General features: G+C 46.9%; 2 protein-coding genes across 3 annotated transcripts; both read left to right on the forward strand.

The window, feature by feature from the left end:
- The first annotated feature begins 148 nt into the window (after positions 1-148).
- Positions 149-4240, forward strand: LOC4346182 (ankyrin repeat domain-containing protein 2A). The gene is made up of 8 exons (XM_015793652.3): positions 149-252; positions 997-1109; positions 1351-1545; positions 1656-1804; positions 1889-2051; positions 2609-2701; positions 3609-3748; positions 3837-4240. The coding sequence occupies exons 1-8, from the start codon at positions 210-212 to the stop codon at positions 3934-3936; spliced, it is 996 nt and encodes a 331-aa protein (XP_015649138.1). The 5' UTR covers positions 149-209; the 3' UTR covers positions 3937-4240.
- A 1792-nt stretch (positions 4241-6032) lies between these two features.
- On the forward strand, positions 6033-15061 carry LOC4346183 (disease resistance protein Pik-2-like). 2 transcript variants are annotated; one of them, XM_015795400.3, is made up of 4 exons: positions 6033-6313; positions 6640-8316; positions 8873-9652; positions 13043-15061. In XM_015795400.3, the coding sequence occupies exons 2-4, from the start codon at positions 7246-7248 to the stop codon at positions 14870-14872; spliced, it is 3681 nt and encodes a 1226-aa protein (XP_015650886.1). In that variant the 5' UTR covers positions 6033-6313; positions 6640-7245; the 3' UTR covers positions 14873-15061. The 2 variants fall into 2 exon arrangements, with proteins under 2 accessions (XP_015650886.1, XP_025875626.1); XM_026019841.2 differs by having other exon boundaries at positions 6688-8316.
- The last annotated feature ends 11764 nt before the right edge of the window (positions 15062-26825 follow it).

The following is a 26825-nucleotide window of genomic DNA, read 5'->3' on the forward strand; positions in this document are numbered from 1 at the left end:
TTTTTAGGGAATTAGGGATGTGCCGTGTCCAACTTCCAAACAGAATAAAGATCCGTCTCCTTTTGTACGACGGCCTCCAAAATATTCGCGGGCCTTTTGCCTTCGGCCCGGCCCATATATCGCCTCAAATTCCCCCAGCCGATCGATCGCCGACTCGACTCCTCCTCCTCCTCCTCCTCGTCGGCGGTGCTGCGGCGCTGATCTCCACGATGGCGGAGCGGTCTTCTTCTTCGTCGGAGTCGACTGGTAATGGTAATGTCAATGTGAATCTCTCTCTCTGTCTCTCGTAGGTTTTGTAGTGTGCCCAAGATGCGATGGATCGTGCTCTCGTTGATTGTTCGGGATGCGTGATTACTGGTTCGGTTGTTGGTTTATAGGGTTTTTGTTTATGTGATCTAGGTGTAATAAACCCGCGAATTAGTGAAACGAAATAAGCCCTTCGGTGTTTGTTTGATTCGGTTTATTTATGTTTATGTAGATCTAGCCATAAAAAAAAAGAACTTGTCAGGGCAGATCATACCATCATCACCCACAGCTCCTTGTAAAGGAGTAAAGAAACTGAAATTGGAAGTTTATCATATCATGTTAGTTTTTTTTGGTTCATATCCTCATCCTGATAAGAAAAATATCAACCTTGATTTGGTGTTATAGTAGTAGTTTCTTATGACCGACATTATTTTTGTATTTTAGAATTTGTTTATGTGATTGTCAGCTGATGAGCTGATAAAATCGAATTGGGAATTATTTGGTGCGTTGGTCAAATCCATCTTCATTCATAGTAGTTGCGTTCTAATCCACTTTGCAACCTCAATTTTTCGCGGAAAAGATTTATTGCATTGCAGCTTCCCTCATATATTGTAAGAAGAAAAGGTAGAAAAGAAGCAAGGAATCAGTTCTTTTATTCAGCTTCTTTACTAGCCAGTTTTATGCTTTGTTGTCAAAGCTGGCTACGGTACCATGCGATGCATGTTTCTGATTTGATCAATTCTCTTGCAGATGAGAAAAAAAGTTCAAAACCACAAGGATCATCCAATGATCATCAAGGGTTTCTGCCAGGAGGCTCTCCTGCAAATACTTTTGATTTTGCTTCTTTGCACAGCTTGCTCAATGTATGACCCCCCCTCCACCACCATTATAATAAGTTTGCACTACATGCTGGATTCCCAATTGGTTTCTGTTCACTTGAACTCTAAATACATTTTGTGGTTTCTGTTCACTTGAACTCTTCATACATTTTGTTTGTTACAGTTATTTTACATGATCCTGCCAGCTGCATACTTGCGCTTTAGATTTTATGAACCTTCGGTACTCCCTTTTCAATTGCTTCAAGTCTCCACCAATGTTTTTCAGGATCCATCTGTAAAGGAGATAGCAGATCAGATTGCAAAGGACCCTGCGTTCACCCAGATGGCGGAGCAGGCACTGGAAGGCGAAGGAGAACAGGGCATGCCTGCAATAGACCCTTACATTGAAACAATGCAAAAGTTCATGGAAAGCCCCCATTTTTTTACAATGGCAGAGCGTCTTGGGGATGCTCTTGTGAAGGTACCATGTTTGTTTCCTAGTTTGTCCAAATATCTCCCGTGTGCTCATTTTCCTTGTTTAATTTGGCTATTGTTGTCCTAAATGCTCCACAATTCAATTGCATGGTTTAGGATCCTGCAATGTCCAGTCTGCTGGAAAACTTGACTAGTCCAATGCATAATGCAAAGATAGAAGAGCGTGTTTCTCGTATGAAGGAAGATCCAGCCGTGAAATCAATTATGGATGAGTTAGAGACTGGTGATCCTGCTGCACTGATAAAGTAGGTCATGTTTACTACTGATGATATGCGAATATGACCATATGTTTATCACTTATTGATGTATCCTGCTTTTGCTCATAATAGGTACTGGAATGACCCAGAAACATTTCGAAAGATCAGCCAGGCAATGGGGCCTTTAGGCGGCCCTGATTTTGCTGAACCTTCTGGAACTGAAGGAACTGAGGAAGAAGGTGAATATGAAGATGAATCCATTGTCCATCACACTGCCAGTGTTGGTGATGATGAGGTAAGGGGGCCAGAGTGCTAAGTAGTACAGCTAAGGATTTTAAATTTCAAATCCCTCAACTAACGGCAAGAATAATGGACGAAATACATACATGGTCAGCATGTGGGGCAAAAAATCTTGCGAGAATAGCGCCTTAACCTCTCATCCTTTGTTGTAATTTTCCTTTTTTCTGCTCTCCTCCCCCTGTCTTTCCCCTTGTCACCATTGGTGGTATTTGTATAGTGCTTATCTTCTGAAATATAAAACCAGCTAAGCTGGCTAAGGTTTCAAAAAAAAGGATTTTAAATTATTATTAATATTACTATTTAGTCTTGAGCTTGAGAAGTGCATATGTTTCTATGTCTTGTTGGTGTGTAATGTATAATTTACTTGAGAAGTGTCCATTCGTGTGTGTGTGTGGTTATATAATATCTTCAATTACAGTAATCTGCCTCTCCGTTTTGGTTTTGCTCTGAACAACATGTCTAGGTTTTCGCACAAATTGTGATCTCGATGGCCTTTTCTGTTTCATTATCAATTCAGCTTGCCTTTCTTTACAAGTTTAAGTCATCTAATAGGGTCTGAAGAAGGCTTTAGATGGTGGAGCAGACAAAGACGAAGAAGATTCAGAGGGCAGAAGGGCCTTACACTTTGCATGTGGGTATGGGGAGGTATGCAAGTCTGCTTAACTAAACCCAATGACAATTGAAACCTGTGCAAGTAGAAAATGCCGAATAAATACTACTATTATCTACTAGTACCTATTTGTTGTTATTGCAAATGACTAGGTTAGCAATGATAAAAACATCTCGTTGCGAATCCTGTGCAAAACGGATTGCATGTATGCCTTACTAGTCTTCAGAAAATTGCATGTATGCAATGTGACAGTTCATTGTGCAAACGAGTGTATATTGTTGCCATCAGTATCCCCGATACTAATTGAAGTTCCCCTAATGTTTTTTTTTGGTAGCGAGCTATCGTTGAATTCAGCTTATTTGGGGGCTAGTTGTCTTTTTGCATTCTATGATGAGTTTTGACAAATTTATTGATTTATCTTTTTTTTTTGCTTTTAACACACGTTTCAAGATTTTTTTGGTACTCCCTCCATCCCAGAATATAAGCATTTTGGACATATGCAATGAATCTGGACATATGTACATCTAGATTCATAGCTAGAAGTTGTTATATTTTGGGACGGAGGTAGTAGATGGAAAGGTGCAGAGCTTGCTGTTTTACTTTGTTAGTTTTTTGGGGGCAGTTCATTGATGATAATCCAGACCTCACAGGTCAATCCACAGTAACCTGTCCATTGAACATTGCACAAACTTGCCAGATCAATGTGCACCTCTCACCTAGCTATAATAGTATCGAACTATGAGTTTCCATAACCCTGCTGTTTGTATAATTGCATTTGGTGTGCAATGCTAGAGCACAAAAGTTAATGAATGACAAACTACCTTTTGATTCATTGTCTTGTGGATCTAGAATGTGGTGTGAGACTTTTTTTGGGGAACTGCATCTGCTCCTTACTTGTTCACTGACTAATCAGGATTTGGGGTCAAACTTTTATTTTTTCAGTTGAAGTGTGCCCAAGTACTTCTTGAGGCGGGTGCTGCAGTGGATGCTTTGGACAAGAACAAGAACACTCCGCTGCATTACGCCGCTGGCTATGGTATGAAGGGGTGCGTGGATCTTCTGCTGAAGAACGGAGCCGCTGTGTAAGTTAAACCTGCTCGCTTTGCTAGCTGCGATCACATCTTTTTTTTTTTTTTGCATTCTTTGACTGTCTCGAATTGCATATCGCAGCACCCTCGAAAACATGGATGGCAAGACGGCCATTGACGTTGCGAAGCTCAACAACCAGGACGAGGTTCTCAGGTTGCTGGAAAAGGATGCCTTCCTGTAGATCGCCTTTGTTATTCTCATGGGCGCATGAACAGTTTGGCTCCAGGATCATCATTCTTTAATTTCTTTGGTGCCGCCATTCATATTTCTTTGCAACCCAGTGGCAGTTCATAAGATACGGTGAAGGGGCTGCCACACAACTGCTGTGGTTCACGATGACTTGCGTACCCCAGCTTTGTTTCTCTTGTTTTCATTAGTGCAATCGAGATTGTGTATCCACATTTTTTTTTTCAATATTGCGCATATATTAAAGATGATATATATGTCTTTTCCTTTTATGTGAAATCATTTATGGTTTATGTTTATGTTATTTCTCAAAGAGACGGCACGGCTAAACCAGTCAGTATTTTTGGAAGGATATTTAGACCCAAATATAGGTTGGATCTTAATCGTATCCCTTAACCGTAAAACCGATATAATCATTCCTTCAACTATTAAAACTGTGTAAAATGACAGTGTTGACTAGTGGTTGTCATTGACATGACACACACTTGGTACTCTATTCATCACAAAAATTTAAAAAGCGTTTAAAAAAAATACAGTGAGACCCCGCGGCAGCAGGGTGGCACTTGGGCCTTGCCGTGTCGCCGTCGCTGGAGCTTCCCAGAAGAATATGGAATTTGGCTGGATCGGCTAGCTAGATTTTTTTTTAATAATGGATTAAACCGGTTTCTACATTTAAACGGATATACACGGCCCCTAATGCAGAGCCCCTGCGTTGTGATTGTCCGGTGCGCGAGCAAGCGTTATCCGCCGTGCGCGCTCGCCGGTGTGTGCTCTGAAGAAGTTACCTGTCGTTGTGCAAATTGCAACTTGCCGTCGATGCTTCCATTCCTCGCTTGAGTCGCAACACACTGGGATGATGATCGCTATTTACCACACTCTCTTGACATGTACAGGTTTATCTGGACTCTGGAAAGCTCGGGCTGGAAAAAAAAATGAAATGGGTGGATGCTGACCTTCTCTCGATGAATGCGGAAAAGATCAATCTCTTCCAGCCTTATATTTTTCACTTATACTTATAAGCCGAAATCTGAATTTTTAACTTCAAATTTAGAGTTGATTTTGAGGTTTTTTTTAATCATAGTTTATTTTAGATGGCTAAGAACACACATATAAAAATTTTATTCACAAATTAATTTTCGTTTGCAACTATATCGTTTGGTGGCCCCATTCTTTTTTTTTACCGATTCATACATTGCATCCAGCTACTTTCCACCTCCCGGTCGATTGTTGGGTTGTTCACCATGTGCGTCGCTAACACGGCCACCTCTCGATCGTTGTTACCAACAAAGAAGAGCGTCGCCACCCTGGTGCCACCGAGAAGGCAATAGAGACATATAGAGGAGATAGGGAAGAAAGATGAGGGAGAGGATAACAAGTAGGTCTCACTTTTTTTTTATAATTCGGTGATACTGAAGCTACCACATCAGCAAAAAGACACATTCAACACCACATCAGTAAAAAGACACATTCAACACAATCGTGGTTGGAAGTTCGCACCAAATTGTCACCTTTGTTCTGAGGATGGAGAGTCCTACCAACACATTTTCCAGGCTTGCACCTTCTCGCAACAGGTTTGGGTGCAGGTTCAGGCTCGTTTGAGCCTCTCCTTCTTGCCGCCGTCCTCGGATTTTGCCAGTTGGTGGCTCGCTGCCCGGCAATCTATTGCGAAGATCGATCACAAGACGTTCGACACCGGAGTCATTCTCGTTACGTGGTTGATTTGGAAATGGCGCAACGCACGGGTTTTCGAGGGAACGGCCTCGTCAGTCACGCAACTGTGTGCGGCCATGTGTGATGAATGGGAAACTTGGAAATCAGCAGGGCTAGTTAGCTCGTTGAGTGTTGCCGTAGCGCCAGCTTTAGAGAGATTACAACCTTTGTAATTTGCTTATTGTTGTAAAGGCGGTGTTCTGACGCACACATTAGTGCCCCTTCCCAGAGGGTTTGTGCAGTTTTCTCCTTTTTTTAATATATACATCGGTCGGTATTCTTCGCCATCCCGGCCAAAAAAAAAAATTCATACTTTTTTTTTTCCTTTTGGAAGCGCTTCGATCACAGGTACACAGCCCATTCATTGTTCCATGGCCCAACAAACGTACACACACACCTGTGGCGACAGAATGGAGAGAAAGCAAGATCGGTTGGGGAACGGCGGGCGTGCGGCGGCGCGGCGGCGTGGCGGGCGCCCGCCGCCCGTTCGAGAGTGCAGCATTGCCACGATGGGCGGAAAAGGGTGTGGGGGCAGGCGCCGGCGCCGGCGGCGGTGGGTTCAGCGGCAGTGCCTGCGGGTGACCGGTTTCTTTCCGCCGTTTCGCCTCCAAACTGTCACCAAATCTTTCGTCTGCGCATGAACTTCTTCTGAAATTTTGCTGGTATTTCCTTTTGAACTCTGCTGAGGCCCCCAAATAGTTTCAGCAGTTGTCAAATTTAAGATTCACATGATGTGTCCTCAGTTAGGTTTATCAGTTTTTGACCTCTAGCTCTTAATTTGTGTACTAAATCTCCTTATGGGAGGGGATCGTTTTAAATCTAGAGAAACGTCCAGCGATCTTCCGGCTAGCTCCACAAGGTGGTGGGCTAGTCGGCCTGGTTTCGAAGCCTCACCCTCTCTATTTATTTGATATTAGGTTTTTCCCTAGTATTCTCATTTTTTGATAATGATACCTAAATGTGGTTGCATCCGCGATCCTATCACTAGCTATCAACTATGTATCTTGAAGAGCCCCAGATGTTCGTTCAATTCCAGTTCCAGCGGTCCAGCCATTCCCAGCGCAATTTGGTGAAGCAATTTGGTTATGGTGGATGTAAGTGAGGTGTATTTAGTGGTGAAGCTAGCAATTTTGATTGGGCGAGGAGCTCGATTTGAGGGAAACTGACGCATCAGATTTGGAGACTAGCAATGGAGTATGTGAAACAGGTGGGAAGAATCCAAGTACACCACAAATGGTGAATATGAGGGCTGGGCTGATGGAGATGTAGCGTGTAGAGCTTGCTTTGGCGCCGATGGCTTCGCCGTCAACCCTGCTCTCCTGCAGCTGGTATTGCAAATAGCTAGCAAAGTGACAACGAAGAAATGAGAAGCTGCAGCTGCATGATGATTCAAATGGCTAATAAGCTCAATTTTGGATCAATGGATAAGAACCAGGTGGCCCCCACCATCTTGGCATGTTTGTCCCTGAGCTGAAGCTCCTCATTTTAATACCCCGTTGGTTTCTGCTCAAGTCCCCTGCATTGGTGGCAGAAGCAGACCCATCCACACAATCAAAGAAGAAGAGTCAGAAGAAGAGAGGTGAGCTGGCCAGCAATGGAGGCGACGGCGGTGAGCGTGGGCAAGTCGGTGCTCGGTGGAGCACTTAGCTATGCCCAAACCGCGATCGCGGAAGAGGGAGCTTTGAAGCTGGGCGTCCAGCGCGACCAAAGTTTCATCAGGGATGAGCTTGAGATGATGCAGTCTTTCCTGCTGGCTGCGGACAAAGAGCATGATGGACATCATCACGAGGTCATCAGGACCTGGGTGAAGCAAGTACGTGACGTGGCCTACGACGTGGAAGACTGCCTCCAAGACTACGCTGCCCGGTTGAAGAAACCACCCTGGTGGAGCCTCCCTTGCACAGTACACCGGGAGAGGCGTCGCATCGGGAACGAGATGAAGGAGCTGAGAGCCAAGGTTGAGGATGTCAGCCAGAGAAACATGCGTTACCATGGTGTGTCTGCAGCTGCCCCACAGTCTTCTTCTGTTACTGCTGCTGAGCTGCTGCAATCCACTGCCGCCATCGACGACATTGATGAGGCTAGACGTGCCGCCAAGCAACAAGAAAAGGTGGACCTCGTGAAGCTCATCACCAACGACGGACAAGGTGGACTTAGAGTGATTGCTGTGCTGGAAACAAGAAGTGGACCTGCTGGGACAGTGCCCGTTGTTCGAGCTGCCTACCAAAAGCTCAAAGGAGAGTTTGAATGCCACGCCTGGGTAAGGCTGATGCACTCCTTTGATGCAAACCAATTCATTGGGAGCTTGGTGAGGCAGTTCAAAGCGAACTCTCGCGAGGGTACTGGCAAGACACCACAAGGAACACCTTCTGGGGTGTCTGTTCTGAATGAGATGGAAGCACAAGATTATAATCTGCTTCATGACTTTACTGGATATGTGACCAACAAGAAATACTTGGTTGTGCTTAATGGCCTGTCTACAATAGAAGAGTGGGACTGGATAAAAACTTATCTTCCAAACAATCATAACGGGAGCCGAGTCCTAGTGTGCACACAGCAAGCTGAAGTTGCAAGCTGTTGTACTTGTACCGATGATAAGTACAAGGTGTCTGAGATTCAACACGAAGGGTCATTTTCCAAACCTCTTTATGTCTTCTACAAGGAGGTAATGGTTATATATCCAACCCGGCACGTTGATGCAGAAAAATTGCATGATAAAATAGTATACATAATTTTCCTTTTATTTCAGGTAGGGATACAAGAATTTTTTGATGAAACTACGAATACCATCACTCATTCACATTGTTTGTATAGGAAACAAAATTCTTAAATGCAGTAACAACATAATTCACCGTGTCCCAAACATTACATTTCAATATGACTCTGATAAATGACTTGATATTCAGGAGTAAGTTCATCCTATTAAGGCACCTTTCTTTAGATAATGATATTAAAGCCACCTACTAGCATAAGAGGTCTTTTCCTTATCAGATAAAGCATGTTTGTTGTTATTGATTGACCAATCTTCACTGAATAGTTGGAGTACAATCAAACAACCATTTTTTGTTTCTCAGTTATAGTGCATTCACCAACTAAAGAAAAAAAAACTTTGAACAAACAATTATCCAGGTCAATCAATGTAATGCTTCAAAATCCATTCAACTAAATGTACTTAATTTTGGAGGTAGTTAACTATTGTCTAATGGCATTTTCTTTTTTAGGTGGTCTCTCAGCCAGTTAATTCAGATTCCACTAAGATGAAATCAGAGACCAGGTCCAGCATGGAGGGTGCCTCTACTACTAGTGACAGCAAAACAGTACCTTCTGATGGCGTGATACAGGAGGATGGCCCGAAGGACCTGCCTGAAAGCAGTTTACCCCCTCACCTCAACAGAGATTCCAACACTGTGTCTGTGAAGGAACTTTCTCGCAGCACGACACAGCTCATTGGTAGAGGAAAAGAAAAGGATGACGTCATCAAACTGCTTTCTGATTGTAATCCGATCCGTCAAGTGATTTCGGTGTGGGGAATGGGTGGCATTGGGAAAACCACTCTCGTCAAAAGCATCTATCAGAGCTCCGAGCTTGAGAAGCTTGGGTTTGAGAGGCGTGCTTGGGTAACTGTATTGCGTCCTTTCCAGCTTACTGAGCTCCTTAGGAGCTTAGCTCAGCGGTTGGTTAAAGATTCCCCTGGAAAGAAGGTAGAATCTATACCAGGACTTGCAAGGAGTGGTTTAAGCACGATGGGATCTGAAGAATTAATTGACAAGTTGAAGCAAGATTTAACTGGGAAGAAGTACCTCATTGTCCTTGATGACCTATCGACTACTACTGAGTGGGATTCAATAATAAGAAACTTGCCTATAAACAACAATGGTAGCCGGATCATACTGACTACAAGATTTAAACTTGTTGCGCAACATTGTTCCAAGAAAGAAATGAACATGCACAATATTGAAGGTCTAACAGACGGAGATGCTCTTGAGCTATTCTTAACTAAGGTAAATGCTCCCACATTTTTTTTTGACTAAATCACTGTTGTGTGTGTGTGGGGGGGGGGGGGGGGGGGAGCTTCCCCACCTGAATTTTGTCATTGCCATAAATTAGGAGGTTTACACATAGAGTTACAATGAATTTAGATTTCGAAGGGGGAAGAGAATATTTCCTTCCACATGGAGATTACAGTTTTATCTTCAGTTTTTAAGATTTCAGACCATATTGCCGCTTCACTGACGCACCGTCTTAAGCACAATTGTATCGACGGTGCACTCCTTCTGAAAACCACATCGTGTCTATGGTTCCACAAAGCCCAGAAACATAGGAGGTAGAAAACTCTGAAATGAGGCATCGGAATTTTCTGCACTGGCTTTAGTTCGTGCAATCTTGCCACCTCCTGAACTGTAGGTGTAACCTGAATCTTTTCCCAAAAACTTTGAGCGAAAGGGCAGAGGATAAATGCTCCCACATACATAGTACTAGCTTGTTTTTGCCCACTATGCTATATCCTTCATAGATGTTAGTTTCAAATTTTTATATTTGAAATATATCCTTCGGGCTCGATGTAGTCGTACAAACCGTCTCCTCCTGGCGCGGAGATTTCACTCGCTCCGACTACAGGACCAACGTCGGCGTTTTCTATTTATGCTACAATCATTACCACAATAAATAACAGAAAAACAAAGATAACCAAAACAAATAGTATCATAACGTGCAACAATGGATGAAAAGGATTAAAGAAATAATTTTAGAGATTTTTCGAATTTTGACAAATGGCGAACCCTAGGCCAAAATTAGGGTTTCGTCAACGGGTGCTCAGATTGCAATGAAACTGGCACATATGGGTTTGGAATAAATCTAGGAGTTTGGAGTAGGTCTCGGATTTTGATGGCCAACTTGATAGGAAAAGAAAAAGGGAATTTTCTGATTTATTTTTCAATTGGAAAATCCGGTTTTTCTCTTCTTCTCTCTCTCTACACAGAAGCCGGCCGAAATCCTCACGACGCCGGCGGTGGAGGACTCGGTTTTGGACAAGGGGGCGCCGGTTTTGTGATCTAGGGGTCAAGGTGATTCTGTTCCCGCGGTCGGCGGCGAGGCTGGCGGCAGCGGCCAGAGACAGGAGGCGGAGGCAGCCATGGCAGCGGCGGTTCCAGTGATCTCCAGCGAGGGCGACGGGCTTGGTGAGCATCAGTGAGGCGAGGAGAGTCCAAGGGGGGCGGCAGCTCGAGCTAGCGCGGCTGGGAGCGGTGGCGCGCCATGCGGCCGGCGGCAGCCGAATAGAGTAGCAGCGTCGGTGGCGTTCCGGCGACAGATTGGATTGGAAAAGAGAGGGGAAAGGGACTACTCGGCATGGAGAATTTGTTTTACCTTCAATTTCAGAGGATTAGCAATGTGTGCGACGAATTTTAGAGCTCTGTGAATGACGCCGAAGTAGGGGTTTTGGGGATTTTTCCCTCCGGAGGTTGGGGCGGATTTGAGAGGGTGGAAGAGGTCGAAGTTGCGGTTCTTTTGCCTCCGGTATTGAGATTTCTAGTGGAAGGACGAAAGAGATATGATGGCGGGAAGCTGGAGATGTTGCGGCGGCATTTGTCCGTCGGTCGTCCTCGTGCAAGCGTGTGTGAGCGTTTGGCGTGCTTGGTGCAAGCATGAGCAAGCGTGGTGCGAGGCAGCACGGCTGGCTCGGCCAGGTCGAGTAGAGAAAAGAAAAGAAAACAGAGAAAGGGAAGGAGAAAGAAGAAAATAGAAAAGGAAAAAAAATAAATAGATGGAAAAAGAGAATTAAGGTAAAAGTAGAGAAGGAAAATATGGAGAAAAATTAAAATGGATAGGATTTGAATTAGTGTGAAATTTAGGTGGTTCGACTTTCGGGATAAAATTAAATTGGATCAAAGGAATTATTTGAAGGATGATATGAACTTTGTGACAATTAAACAAGAAAGAAACATCGAAAATAAACATTGAAAATAATAATTTAAATAAACTACTAACTCGACGGTTATATTTTTAGAGAATCAAAGCAAACTAAATCGGTTTTAAAAAATTATCAAATTTTAGGGCTGTTACATAAATTCTAGAAGTAGAAGTTAATTTGGTATACAACTCTTAGTTTTTGTTTCCATAAATATAATTATATTATTTTTGTGGTTGAGATATAATTATATTATGTATGCAGCTATATCAATCAATCTACACTGCTATGATCTAATATTACCATGATCTAACAATCAATATCTTTTTCTTCAATTATTGTAAGAATCTGCAAACCTCCAAAACAACTTTCAGGTTTTTTAAGCTATATTTATAAAAAAGGTAGTTAAATTGTCTTCTCTTGTTGTAATGCATGAGCATCTTGCTAGTTAATAATATAATCAATAGTCCTAGACACATACAAATTCCAACTTCCTCCATTCCAAAATATAAGGCACAACCACTCTTAACCCAAAAACCAAGAAACAATTATTATCACCTCCTAGTTTTGATCACCATAATAAATATAATGCATGCACCCAATAGAATTAGAGATCTTGAAGGTGGAGGATTTAAATGATAATAATTTAGTGGAGAGGAGGTGCTAGTTAATTACATGCATGCATGCCTTGCATTGTATTATGAAACATCTAAAAAAAACTAGTTATGCCTTATATTATGGAATTGAGGGAGTATTAGTTAAACCTAAATTTTGTAATTGTTAAATCTTGAAGAAATTAAAATTGAGATCGCAAACAGAGTACTACTTTATATTGGAGTGCACACCAGCTGGAACTTGCTAATTATTAAATTATAATTTTAATAATTGTTAAATTGAGAAAACAATATATTTGGATTCTATAACAAGTACAATTCATTACTTATTAATTTCAAATTTCAGAAATTTTAAATCATAAAAAAAACTATAATTGAGACTCCTAACCATGTATAACTTTGTATATACTTATTAATTTCGTATTTCAGAAATGTTGAATTAAGACAATAGAATAAATAGAATAAAGTATTAGAGTGAATTCTTGATACAATTTTGTAAGTACTAATTTAAGTTTTTTGAAGTATTAATAAAAAAGAATTAGTTTACATGCATACAAACTATGTAATATAAATAGTCCATGTGAATGCACATGTTACCGACTAGTATAAAATAACTGATTGCCATGTCTATGTCATCCATGTGTATACATCCTTGTGAGGTAGATTGATTTGTTATGTATCATGTCGATTTTCGCCTTTTACATTTTTTTCCCTTTTAAAATTAATGAAACAAAATTTTCAGACAACTAAGATTTTCAAATTTTCCATTGGGATTTTATTATTAGAAAAAACTAGAGCACACTTCCTTGTGAGTGAGACAGAAATCTTTAGATATTTCAAGTATTTAGCTTGTTAAGTGACATTTGCTGTAGGTACGCATGGATGGTGATGAATCAGAATTGAAACCTGACTTGAAGGAGGAAGCAAAAATTATCATCAAGAAGTGTGGCCGACTTCCCCTTGCAGTCGCTACAGTGGGTGGTTTCTTGTCTGCCAGACCTCGAAATATCATAGAATGGAGGGAGTTTAGTGATCGCATCAGTGAAGAATTTGATAACAACCCAAGTCTTGAGATGATAAAGAAAATACTTGCATCAAGCTATGAGGGTTTAACTTACCACTTGAAATCTTGCTTCCTATATATGTCGATTTTCCCTGAAGACTCTGACATCAGATATAGACGATTATTGAGGCGATGGACTGCAGAGGGTTACTCAAGAGCAACGAGAAACAGGAGCAACGAGAAAGTGGCAGAAGAACAGTTCACAGCTCTTCTCAACAAGAGTATGATCCAACAATCAAAAACGATTGCCAGTGGGAAGACAGGTTTCTGCCAAGTCTATAATCTCATGCATGAAATCATCATTTCAAAGTCTGAAGAAGAAAACCTTGTTCTTGTTCTAGATGACCACATCACCTCGCGCTCTAAAGATAAAGTACGCCACCTTGTTGTGAGCAAGAGCTGGAGCAGAGAAAAGAACGATATGCAAAATATAGTGGATGTGTCCCACATACGATCTCTGACAGTCTTTGGGGAGTGGAAATCATTTTTCCTTTCTAAGAAGATGAGGATGCTTCGAGTGCTTGATTTAGAAGATGCAGAAGGTCTTCAGGATCCTGACCTTGTGCCAATTGGAAAGCTTCATCATTTAAAGTACTTGTCTCTACGAGGATCTTTTGGAGTCTTCAATCTTCCAAATTCCTTTGGTAACCTGTTGAACCTGGAGACACTAGATATCAGGGGAACATGGGTTACAAAGTTGCCAGCAACCATTGGTAGGCTCCAAAACCTGAAATACGTCCATGCCGGATCTTTAGATGATGAGGATGATCAGCCGATAATTAAACTACTGCATCAGTTCAGATCAATCCGAGAAGAGATGGGAACCAGGTTCGCTGTATCATATATCATGTTGTTCATCACCGCTTGGTTAAGAAACCTGGATGTATGTGGTGTTAAAGTGCCAAGAGGGATTGGACGGTTGAGGTCCATTCACACACTGAGCATCGTGAACATTGCACGGGGAAAGGCCTTGCTCAAAAACCTCAAAAAGCTAACCCAACTGTGTAAACTAGGTGTGACTGGCATCAACAAGAATAACTGCAAAGAGCTCTGTTCTGCCATTGCCGACCATGGCCGCTTGCAGTCCTTATTACTGCGGGCAGAGGGTAATGCTGGGTTAGAAGGTTGTTTGGATAACATGTCCCAGCCTCCTAAAGACCTTAAGAGCCTCCAGTTGTACGGCAATCTGGTGACTTTACCAGAATGGATTAAGGATCTTAAAATTCTACAAAAGCTGAGCCTTCGCAACACCAATCTGAAGGCAGATACTACCATGGAAGTGCTTGGAAACCTACCAATGCTAGCCATTCTTCGTCTCCAGGACAATGCGTGTGAGGAGGAAGAACTCTGTTTCGGTCCCGAGCGTTTCACAGGTCTGACGTCATTGGAGCTTCTCAATTGGGAGAGCCTCAAGTCGGTGAAATTTGAACGAGGAGCTACTCCTAAACTGAAGGTGCTACTGCTGCACTACTGTTGGCAAATACACAATGGTGGGTTTTCTGGCATAGAAACTCTCTCGACCCTAAAGGAAGTTTCAATCTTGGGCTATAATTATGACCAGACCTACACCGAATTCAAGGAACAATTACAGAAGCAACTTGACATGAACAAGAACAAACCAAATCTAAGTATTCTGTAGTCCAAAACTGCCACTGGCTTTCATAGAATTGCTCCCTCCACACTCAAATATGTGGCATTGTGTCATTCAGGTAGTGTTTCAAATTTCAAAATCATGTATAATTATGACAATTTCAACATTAAGTTTTACTCCCTTTTTTCTCCTCATGTACCATACGCTTTAAGTAATTAAGTGTATAAGTTTAGTTTAGTTTCATGGTGAAAATTGTAGTACCTTTACCATTTACTTCCAGTGGCAAAGACAACAGAAAACACAAAGTGGTTCATCTATTTATCGTAAAATTATCAGTGTTTATATTGTATAAAATAATACTCCCTCTGTTTTTTAATATATAACGACATTGACTTTTTAATAAACATTTGATCATTTGTCTTATTTAATTTTTCTTTTTTTGCAAACATGAAAAAAATACAAATCATGCTTAAAAAACTTTCAATGATAAATCAAATCACAAGAAAAAAAATGATAATTATATAAATTTTTTTAATAAGATAAATGATCAAACGTATAAAAAAAATCAACGGCATCATATATTAAAAAACGGAGATAGTAAAAGGTAAGGAAAGCTTGAGGGCCTGTTTGGTTCTCAGTTCGGCTCCTTCAGTCCATCGTTTGATCTCTTCTACTACCCATCTGCTCAATCAATGGCTGCCTGTCCACCCTCACTCTTCGCCCTAAACCTGATGTTAATTTCATTAACAACTACATACTTCGTACTTCCCTGTAGCCTGTAAGTACGTGTACTCGCGCACACGGTTAACCACGATCCCTTGTTAGAGATCGAACCGCTGCCGAGTTTCACGCCGGATTCTGCATTCCGGCCTCTTCATCACCTGCTTTGCCCTGCTCGTCACTAGCTCCTCTGCCTCCTTGTAGCTCCTGCGTGCATCAGAGCTCTCTCAGTTTCAAGCGAAATGGCAAAAGATTACAGAACCATGTACGCATGTCAGGATGCAGCAATTGACAGCTTAAAGGCAGCATATATACTTGTATGAGTATATGAGGAGGCCAGGCCGCCGTGCCGGCGAAGCCGACGAAGTAGATCCAGTCCACCTGGCCAAGAGCAAAAAATGACGGCTTTGATCAGTGCAGTTCAGTCCAAGAATCGATCAGCTTGTGTAGTGAAAGGAATGTGCAGAGTGCAGACCTTCTCATGGTACGGAAAGATGGGGATGAGAACTGCCCACATGTCTGAAGTGAGTAGTAGGGGGGAAAGGTTCAGCATGGTTGCCCCCACATAGCTGCAACAGGCAACGAAATGATAAGCAATTGAACAAAAAGCGTGTTCATTGACATCATTTTTGGATCATGCACTTACGAAGTTCCGATCTCTGAAGTTAGAAATTTCATAAGTAAAAAGCAGAACAAATGTGTCGGCGTTGTCAGTGCGTGATTTGTGTGTTTTCTTCTTCTTCCTTTTTTTTTTCTGATTATAGCTTTTATGAAGCATCTGAAATATTACAAATAGGCATGCCATGAAAATTAATGGTCCAAATCATTTCGATACTTGTTGAAGTTTTCTTCTTGTGTCTTTTCTTTTTTTACAAGAGATACTTGATGAAGTTCGATGCTATTTTTTTTCATGCAAGAAAGTGAAGAAGAGGGCCTTGGCTTCAACTTACAAAGCATTTTATGAAAACACTCTGTGTGATCACCCAACTGAACCATTCCACCTCATTTCCTCTCCCTCTGACCAGATCTGGCCCTGCCGCCGCCAGAGCTGGCCGGTGGTCTACGCGGCGGCTAGGATGGCGGCGACGGGAGGTTGGAGGTAGCGGCCAGAGGAAGCCAGGCACACGTCTGGCCACGCGGCTTGGTTACGGCAGGAGGTGGTCAGGAGGGTGGTGGGTATTGGCGAGGCGTTGGTGACGGAGCTCCTTCGGACGACAGTGGGGCCGGCAGAGGACGGTGGCGGCCTGAGCGTCGATGGCCGCTCTGCGGCAAGAAGAAGTTGGTTCAGGCGGTGTAGCGCCCGTTCTGTCGTGGCGCCTAGTGGGAAAAATCCTAAATGCGAAAATTATTTCTTTGTTTATTGTCCAGTGTCCGTGCCATTCCAGATCTCAAATCCCCAATCCATCGTCGAATCCAAACCCTAATCTCAATCTGTCCCGAATCAAATCGTCTCGTAAAAGTCTATTTTGCCTCCCTCGAACTCATGGGCCGATCTCTTCTCCCCCGGCCCTTTCCCTCTCAGCCTATCTCTCCCTCCTCCTCCATCCTTGCCCGCACGTGCGAGGCACGTGCGCAGCTCGGGCGCTGAGCAAGAGAGAGAGCTCGCTCTCTCTTTCTCTTCTCCCTCCCTCTCTGCTCTCGCTACTGCTTCCCGCCGACGCCGCTCAAATCGCCGCGCCACCCGTTGCTTCCTGCGCGCGCGTGCCGCCGTCAGCGCCTGCCGCGCCTGACCCCGCGCCTGCCGCCCTGTAGCCGTGCCCTTCCAAACCGCCCCCGCCGTCATCGCCGTCGTCACGACCCGGCCCCGCCACCACCGCGCATGCTTCCAAGGGTTGGAGGCAGAGCTCCTCCTCCCACTGCCTCATCGCCCTCTCTCCCCTTCCTTCTTTTCCCAAAGAGGCAAGAGGCAAGTCTCCTTTCCCTCTTTCTTTTCTTCTTTTTCTCCCCCGCCGGCATCATCCTCCCTGTCGCCGTTTTGGCCGCTAGCCGGAGCGCCAGCTCGCTGGCTTGACCGCCCAATGTCGGTTCCTCCCTCCCAAACTGACATTGTCGCCCCTATAAATCCGAGCCCCTTTCCTCATTCCAAACTCCCTTGTTTTCGCCTTCCGCCTCCACCGCGCCATCGTCGCTCCGCCCTGCTTGCACCTCTGTCGTTCGTCGCCAAAGCACCGGGAGAGCCGGTGCGTGCGAAGGACGCGTGAAGGGGACTCCGGGCGCTCGTCTTCTTCCTCTTCCCCGGCCCGAGGCCGGAGAGATCACTCCCGTGCCGTCGGCCTCTCGTCACAGCGCCCCGCCTCGTCTCGGTAGAGCATTCCCCGTTCTCCCTCCTCGCTCTCTCTCCTCCTCTTAGATTTGTCGGTAGCGATCTTAGCACTCCCTGTAGCCGCCGCCCGAGTCCGGTAGCCGCCGCTCGTCGCCAGCCGCTCTCGGCGTAGCTCCGCCCAATCCAGTGCTAGGAATGCAATCCCGTAGCCGCGTAGATGCTCTCGCTGCCAAGAATCGGCCCCTCGTGGTCTCGTCGCCCTTCCCCTCTTTTGCCGCCGCCGGTGTGCGCCGCCGCGATTCATCGCCGTCGAGCCATCTCCGGTGCATCCGAGCCGAAGGCTCGATCCCTCTCGTTCTTGTAATCACACCGGTGCATCTCCCCTTGGCCGAAGATGTCCCGACGAGCTCCGGTGAGCACCGCCGTCGCCCGCCGTCCGTTCCCGGCCGGCCTCCCTTCGTCCTCCTCCAGCCGGCCCACGTGGCAGCCACGAAGGCGCCACGTCGGCGCCAGCTCGGCCGCGGGCTAGGACTGTTTGACCTCGGAGAAGCCGCTCCTCCGATCTGTCTCCCGTGCGCGCGTGGTCCACGGAGAGCCAGCTGGCTGCGCGTGGGCCCGCCGTCTCCCAGTCCACCCGGTGCACCATCTGTGAGCCGCATCCGCAAACCCTAGCTCCCCCGCGCCGCATAAACCCTCTCTCCCGTGCACCGAGTCACTGACTCGTGGGCCTACCCCGGGACCCCGCACGATGGATCCGGCTCATCCGGATCTCTCTCTCTCCCTCTCTCTCTCCCCCGCCTCCCTCTGTTGCGCCACCTTCTGAGGCCGCGCCGGCCCAACCAATTGGCCGAGCCGCGCCAACTCCTCTTGGGCCACGCTCTAGCCACCCATGAAGTCTAAATCCCCTCCTTCTTTCGTTGCTAATTCAAAAAGGATGTTAATAAATCCTTTTTCTTTAGTCCAATAAATCCTCTAATCTTAGAAATTCCATATCTCATCAACCATGTATCCTTTTGACTCCGTTCAACTTCCAAAATCTCTCAAATCTCGAGATCTATCTAATGGCACGCTTAGAGGTCAATAATAGGACTTTAATTTCGCCGTTTGTTGAGTCGTCTCGTTCGCGTGTAGCTTCGGAGCCCGAAGACCCGGAGTGCGCGGATTTCGAGGATCAAGCTCAAGAACTCGAGCAAGGCAAGTCACCTTTGATCATCTTGCACCTATACTTTAAACCTAAGTATTTCTTTTCCGCAAATAATGCATGGATAGGATTAACACAAGTAATTTGGCCGCGGCTTGCGAGATAGCCTACCGGCCCCAATCCTAATTGTTGCAATTACCCTCCTTGAATTATTGTACACTTAAACCTCCTTTGTCAACTATTGTACTTCGATGTACGGGCCTTCGGGCACGCACGTCGGAGTCCTCCCCTCAAATTTCAAATATCCAACGATGGGTAAAACCTGGGTTTTACAAAGGTCTTGGAAAAACCCGACACCTGGGTCGGTTCTTACGAACTAAATGAATTTCTAAAAATCGCAGACCGGGGGACGTGCCGGGAGCACGGTTTCCCGCTCTTGCACTTAAGGACCGATTCCTTTGGAATTTCATCCGTACATATAACAAGTACGACCACATGGGTGGAATGGGACACCCCTGGCTGAGTAATTAGCTAATCAGGGGAGCCTTGATGCCAGGAGACAAGTGGATTCGCCAGGGTGGTGTCGGGGAGGACCCCTGGGCTTCCTGGCACAGTATGGTCTGGGACCTAACCTGTTGTTGGTCTGGGACCCCTCTCGTCGGCATATGGTAAATGTAGCGCCCGTTCCGTCGTGGCGCCTAGCGGGAAAATTATCTCTTAAAAACCCTAATTGCGAAATTTGTTTCTTTGCTTGTTGTCTAGTGCCCGTGCCATCTCAAGATCTCAATCCGCGATCGATCGTCGAGAACAATTCCGAATCCAATTCCTTCCAAATCGAATCCCACCACAAAAGTCTAGTTTGCCTCCCCCGGGTTCGATGGGCCGAATTCCGCTCGACCCATCTCTTCCCCGGCCCCCCTCTCTCCCGGGCGCTCTCTCCCTCTCTCTCTCTCTCTCTCTCTCTCTCGCTCCCCCCCCGGCGCGTTTCCCCCCCCCCTCGCTGCTCGCGCGTGTGAGAGCCGCGCCGAGCGCCCCTCTCTCCGCTCCCCTCCGCTCCGCCCGCGCGCCGCGCGCGCGTGCGCGGGAGTCGCCCGCGCCGAGCCCCCCCCTCCTCTCGCGCGAGCACCCCGCACGCAAAGCCGGCCCCGCGCGCCGCGTGGTTTCCCGCCCGAGCCGCGTCGTCTGCGCCGTCCGCGTCGCCCGGTCCCGCTGCCCAGCCGCGCCGCCCGTTGCTTCCCGCGCGCGCGTGCCGAGTGACCGACCGCCTGGTCGCCGCCGCCGTCACCCTCTGCCGCGCCAGCCCGCGCCTGTCGCCCGTGTCGACGCGCCGCTCCAAACCATCCCACCGTCATCGCCGTCGTCATCCCCCGGCCCCCGCCACTCCGCGCGCAAGCCGCCAAGAGGCGGAGGCCGAGCTCTCCCTTCCCTCTGCCGCGTCGCCCCGCTCCCTCCTCCTTTTCCCGATTCGGCAAAGGGGCAAGCCCCTTTCTCTCCTTCCTTTTCCCCTTTCCTTCCTTTTTCCCCTCTCGCCGGTGTCACCTCCTGTCGCCGCTTTGGACGCTAGCCGGAGCGCCAGCTCGCTGGCTTGACCGCCCATGTCGGTTCCCCTCTCTCAAACCGACATTGCCGCCCATTTAAACCCGTCTTCCCCCTCCCTTCCTTTCCTCTCCCATTCGCCTCCTCACCGTTGCCGCCGCTCCCGTGCTCTGCCTCGCCTCCGCCGTCCATCGCCAAGCGCCGGGAGAGCCGGTGCGTTCGTGGACGTGGAAGGGGACTCCGGGCGCGCCCTCTTCTTCCTCTTCCTCAGCCCGAGGCCAGAGAGATTACTCCCGCGCCGCTGGCCTTGCGTCACAGCGCCCCTCCTCTTCTCGGTGATGTCTCTCTCCGTTCTTCCTCCTCGCTCCATCTCCTCCCCCTAGCCTTCGGTAGTAGCTTGAGTAGCCTCCCCGTAGTTAGCCGGCGCCGCCCTGACCGTTGCCGTCGCTCGCCGTGTGTTCGCCACCGTCGCCGCCCGAGCTCCGTAGCACCCGCTCGTCGCCGGCCTCGCTCGGCGTAGTTCCGCCCAATCCGACGCTAGCGTCGAGTTCCCGAAGCCGCGTAGATGCTCTCACCGCCGGGAATCGACCTCTCGTGACCTCGTCGCCGTTTCCCTCTTCTCCCGCCGCCGGTTGCCACCGCCGCAATCCGCCGCCGTCGAGCAACCTCCGGCGAATCCGAGCCGTTGGCTCGTCTCCCCTTGTCACGTGCAACCGCCCGGTGTGCACGCTTTTGCCCGTATCGCCGTGGTTCGCTCCGCCGCTCGCCGCCGTCGCCCGCCGTCCATTCGAGGCCGGGTCGTCGTCTACCTCCCGCCGGCCCGCGTGGCAGCCACGTAGGCGCCACGTCGGCGCCAGCTCAGCCAGACCGGGTCGGGCCGACCCCGGTCGGTCCCTCCGCGTGCGCGTGATCCACCGCGAGCCGTGAGGCTGCACGTGGGCCCGCCGCACCTGCGTCCACCGCGGACCACGCGCATGCACCGCGTCCCGACCCCGCCCGCGCGCGTGCGTCGCATGCTCCCTCCGCACGGTGAGCCGAGCCGCTGACAAGCGGGTCCCACCCGGGACCGCGCGTGGTGAGCCCGGTCCACCGGCTCTCTCTCTCCTCCCTCCCGCACGCGCGCGAGTTTGGGCCGTCTTGGGCCGGCCGGCCCACTTAGCTCGGCCGGACCGCTCCATTTCTCTTGGGCTGCGCCCTAACCGTCCGAGAAAAGTCTATATTCCCTCCCTCCCTTCTTTTCTTTTTCCTTTTCAAAAAGGATTTAAATAAATCTTTTTTTCCTTTAGACCAAAAATCCAATAATCTTAGAAATTCAATATCTTCCCAACCGTAAATCCGATTGACTCCGTTCAACTTCCAAAATTCCTCAAATCTCGAGATCTATCTAATGGCACGCTTAGAGGTCATTAATAGGGCTTTATTCTCGCCGTTTGTTGAGTTGTCCCGTTTCGCGTGTAGTTTCGGAGCCCGAAGACCCGCAGTGCGAGGATTTCGAGGATCAAGCTCCGGATCTCGAGCAAGGCAAGCCACCTTTGAACATCTTGAGCCTATATTTGAAATTTAATTATATTGCTTGCGAAATGTTATGCATTGATAGGATCACACTTAATCTGTTGTCCCGCCTGCAAGGCAGATTGGCAGACCTACCTGATTCGTTGCATTTGATCCTTCCTTTGTTAATTGTTATACCATGTCCCCTTGTAACCACCCAGTTGCACCTCGATATTCGTGCACTCTGTGCGAGTATCGACGGTCGCCTTCAAATTTAAAATCTGAGTAACAACTTGGGTAAAACTGGAGTTTTACAAAAGACTTGGAAAAAAACCGACATCTGGGTCGGTGCTTGCGAACTAAATGAATTTCCAAAACCGCGGACCGGGGAACGTACCGGGTGTACGGTTTCCCGCTCTCGCACTTAAGGACCGATTCCTTGGAATTTCATCCAAACATAAGACAAGTACGACCACATGGGTGGAATGGGACACCCCTGGCTGAGTAACTAGCTTATCAGGGGAGCCTTGATGCCGAGAGACATGTGGATTCGCCGGGGTGGTGTCGGGGAGGACCCCTGGGCTTCCTGGCACAGTATGGTCTGGGACCTAACCTGTTGTTGGTCTGGGACCCCTCTCGTCGGCATATGGTAAACCTGTATCGGCTTTCGAAATGCCTTGTCATGAAAGCTTGGAGGTCTCCCGACGTGGCTGATCCCCACGGGCTGGGTGACCCGGGTTGGTAATGTCGTGTGGGTAAAGTGTACCCCCTCTGCAGAGGTCATTGAACTGTTCGAACAGCCGTGCCCACGGTCAAGGGCGGATGTGAGGTGATTCCTAGCGTAGTTTTGTTTGACTACTGTTTGTGAAATTGCTGTTGTGAAACTGGGTTCGATGTTTGAAAAATCAGCAGCTGACGGGATCAGCTAGGCCGGGTGGCCGTTTGAAAAGTTGTTGGCCCGGGTGGCCGTTTGAAAAGCTGTTGGCCGGGTGCCAACCCTGTTTCAAGATCTAAAGACTGATACATTGCACATACTCCGACCGGACGAGACGCACTGTCCCATCCGTGTCGTTTGAGAAGCACTCACTTAGACTTTTTAGAAAAGAGTTCAAACAAAATCAATTACGGAAACAACAGCCTTTCCCTGAAGCCTGCATTAAACACTTATTTTCCCCTGGCTTGCTGAGTACTCCCGTACTCACCCTTGCTCTATATAAATAATTCCCCCCCCCCAGTTGCTGAAGAAGATGAAGTGGATCCTGCTGACGAGGAGTTCTTCCAGGAGCAAGTCGGCTACGATGAGTTTTAGGGTTTCGGCCTAGTTCCCAAGTCGCGCCTGTGATGATTGGTCCAAGTCCTGGCTTCCGCTTTCCTTTTGTAATGCAGTTGTGAGCTCGGGATCTGTCCGCAGCCCAACATGACTGTACTTCTACTCTATAATAAAGAGACCTCTGTTGCTGTGATACTCTGTCTCCCTGTGATACCAGCACTGTTTCCTGGGACTGGTATCGATTAACAGGTTAATTTGGAGCGTCACGGGCTAGTTCCGGTCGGGACTAGTTCGGGGCGTGACAGTAAACCTGTGTCGGCTCTCGAAATGCCTTGTCATGAAAGCCTCAAGGTCACCAGACGTGGCTGTTCTGCACGGGCTGGGTGATCCGGGTTAGTAATGTCGTGTGGGTAAAGTGTACCCCCTCTGCAGAGGTTATCAAACTGTTCGAACAGCCGTGCCCACGGTCATGGGCGGATGTGAGGTGATTCCTTAGCGTAGTTTTGTTTGACTACTGCTTTGTGAAATTGCTGTTGTGGAATTGGGTTCGATGTTTGGAACATCTGTGGCTGACGGGATCAGCTAGGCCCGGGTGGCCGTTTGAAAGTTGTGGTCGGGTGCCAATCTTGAATCAATCAAAGACTGATACAATGCACATACTCCGACCGGACGAGATGCACTGTCTCATCCGTGTCGTTTGAGAAGCACTCACTTAGTTGTTTTAAAAAGGAGTTTAACTAAAAATCAATTGTAAAAACAATAGCCTTCCCTTTGAAGCCTTCATTAAACACGTAATTCCCATGACTTGCTGAGTACTCCTGTACTCACCCTTGCTCTATATAAATAATCCCCCCTCAGTTGCTGAAGAAGATGAGATGGATCCCGCTGACGAGGAGTTCTTCCAGGAGCAAGTCGGTTATGAAGAGTTTTAGGGTTTCGATCTAGTTTCCATGTCGCGCCTGTGATGAATGGTCCAAGTCTTGGCTTCCGCTTTCCTCTTTTGTAATGCAGTTGTGAGCTCGGGGTCTGTCCGCAGCCCAACATGACTGTAATCCTACTCTATAATAAAGAGACCTCTGTTGCTGTGATATTCTGTCTTCCTATGATACCAGCACTGTTTCCTGGGACTGGTATCGGTTAACAGGTTAATTTGGAGCGTCACGGGTTGGATCCGTTCGGAGCTAGTTCAGGGCGTGATAGGCGGTGACCCAGTAGGTGGTGGCGGCGGCGGCCCTAGGGGTTGCGTTGACCCGGGACAGCATCAGCTCCTGTCGGCGCCGACAACCCTATGGGCAGCGGCACCTCGGGACGGTGGCGGTCTGAGCACCTACGCAAGGCTCTCAGCGAGTAGGCAGAGGTCAACACCGGTGGCGGCAACGGCTCAGACGAAGACAACCTGAGCACAAGCACACAAGGCCCTCAGTGAGGTGCAGGAGGAGGTCGACCCCATTGGTGGTGGCAGCCCTAGGGATGACAGCGGGCTGGGTCCGAAAGGCAGAAGAGCATCCCCCGACGACGACAGCATCACTATGGGCGTGGAGACCTAGGATCCAGCAAAGTGGAAAGCGATCCCGTCGGCTAGTGTCCGGTCGGCTAGTTCTGACTAAACGATGAGCGACGATGGATGAAAGTAGGCTAATTAACTGGCGGCGCACTAGGGGCGGCAGCGACTAGACGAATTCCACTAGTCAAATCTAGCTGTTTCAAGAGAGTATGTCAGGAAATAGAGAAGCACGGGTGTGCCGAGGTCGTTTTGCTTTTCTTTTCTTTTTTGGTTGTGTGTTCTCCTCCTTGTTGAGGTGTGCGTCTAAGTGCTCTTGTAATTTTTTAGCTGTGTATATCCTTCGTGGATATAGAGGCCGGATTAATGAAAATCTATTATCAAAAAAATGTGTTATCATTTGGTAATAACCATTAAATAGGTGTGCCTGAATGCTCTACTAAGAAAAAACTGCACATATCTTAATGAAGATGAGAAGCCTGCATTAAATGATGATTAACAACCTAAACACTAGTACTCCCTCCATTCCATAATATAAGGCATAACCACTTTTTTTTAGATGTTCCATAATATAAGGCATGCATGCATATAGGCCATTAACTATGACCTCTTCTCCATTAAACTATTTCTTTTTAAATCCTCCACTCTTATGTTCTCTAATTCTATTGGATGCATACATTGTATTTATTAGGATGATCCTAACTATAAGATGATAATAATTATTTTCTTGGTCTTCGGGTTATGGGTGGTTATGTCTTATATTTTGGAATGGAGGGAGTACTCCGAAAGGGCAATTTCGTCCTTGACTTAACGAAGTTTTTTTTTTATGAGGACTTAAGAGAGTTAATTATCCTGTCCATTTACAGAGCCCGCTGGTGCGCAGTTCTTCCTACTCACAGTCAATGAGACTTAGTAACTGTTTTATTTGGTTAAAGGATATGAGATTTTAGGAATTAAGGAGGGAGGAACTCCCTGTTTTTTAATGCCTGGATTGAGGTGGGAGTTGGGAGGAAGTTCCCCCCTTATATTATATTATTTAGACAGATATCAACCATCAATTTTCACTCAAGGTCAAGACTATCAGACAGTGTACGATGGCCCAAACCTTACAGAATCAAAAGCGGATATCAGATATAGAGGAGCTCTCGCTGTCCAAGTCATTAGGGAATATCTCTTGATTTGGGACTTAGTGGATGCATGGGTTGATATTACAAGATGGCATTCCAGATCAACATAAGATAGAAGCTTACAGGGTCAGGATCATACACTACCAAATCAATCTATGATACTTCTTTGTTAGAATAATCAAATCTGCCTTGTTGTGAAGGATTTTAAGAGCTGGGCACAATTGAAGTGCAAGTTTTTTATTTGGCTTGCGGTCAATAATCGATAATCGATATTGGACTGCCGATCGCCTTGCAAAACGAGGACGTCCACATCCTGCAGTTTGTCCCAACTGTGATTAAGCCAAAGAAACAACCCAACACATCCTTGCCATGTGTGTTATCCCCTGGCAAGTTTGGTCCTTAGCCCTTCAAAGATTGGGCATGTCTTCCATCGTGCCAAGCCAAGACGCAAGTCGCTTTTCTAGCTTACTTTCTTAAGTAAATTTGGTCCGCCTATCTTAGACCGGCCTGGCTAGAGACTATGGAAGTGAAAACGATGTTGCCACAGCGGCAACTTCCTAAAAGGAAAATTGGGCTACAGAAGGTTGTTACTCTCCTAAAACATTGAAAACCCCAGCTTCTTTCCAGTTCACCACTTCGTCTTTAATTGAGCCAAAAAGGAACCCCGTTGTTTAGCTCTGATTCTAGAATATTTGCGCGTTTCTCTCCTTCCAAATCATCCAACAGACCCAGCAACACTAAGGTGTCAAATGCGCTTTTGTGGCTGGTTCGAAAAACTTGCCGCCATTCCAGCCACCAATGTCCAATGTCCAATCCGGACTCCGCCGGAAGCTATAACCTGGCGTCGATCCATCCCTTGATCCTTCTCCAGACAAAGAGGTGCTTGCAATCTTCGTCGTTCGTCATGCAGAGCGGGCAAGATTGTTGGTGTGGCCACCCCCGCTTGCTGAGA

This window comes from Oryza sativa, chromosome 8 (genome assembly GCF_034140825.1).
Source record: "Oryza sativa Japonica Group chromosome 8, ASM3414082v1".
NCBI lineage: Eukaryota > Viridiplantae > Streptophyta > Magnoliopsida > Poales > Poaceae > Oryza > Oryza sativa.

Excerpts from the sequence above, each read along its gene's own strand:
- LOC4346182 (XM_015793652.3), top strand. The coding sequence starts at position 210 with ATGGCGGAGCGGTCTTCTTCTTCGTCGGAGTCGACTGGTAATG. Across the intron at positions 1,110-1,350 it reads CTTTGCACAGCTTGCTCAAT|GATCCATCTGTAAAGGAGAT; the intron begins GTATGACCCCCC and ends AATGTTTTTCAG. Across the intron at positions 2,052-2,608 it reads CCAGTGTTGGTGATGATGAG|GGTCTGAAGAAGGCTTTAGA; the intron begins GTAAGGGGGCCA and ends GTCATCTAATAG.
- LOC4346183 (XM_015795400.3), top strand. The coding sequence starts at position 7,246 with ATGGAGGCGACGGCGGTGAGCGTGGGCAAGTCGGTGCTCGGTGGAGCA. Across the intron at positions 8,317-8,872 it reads TTTATGTCTTCTACAAGGAG|GTGGTCTCTCAGCCAGTTAA; the intron begins GTAATGGTTATA and ends TTTCTTTTTTAG. Across the intron at positions 9,653-13,042 it reads TTGAGCTATTCTTAACTAAG|GTACGCATGGATGGTGATGA; the intron begins GTAAATGCTCCC and ends CATTTGCTGTAG.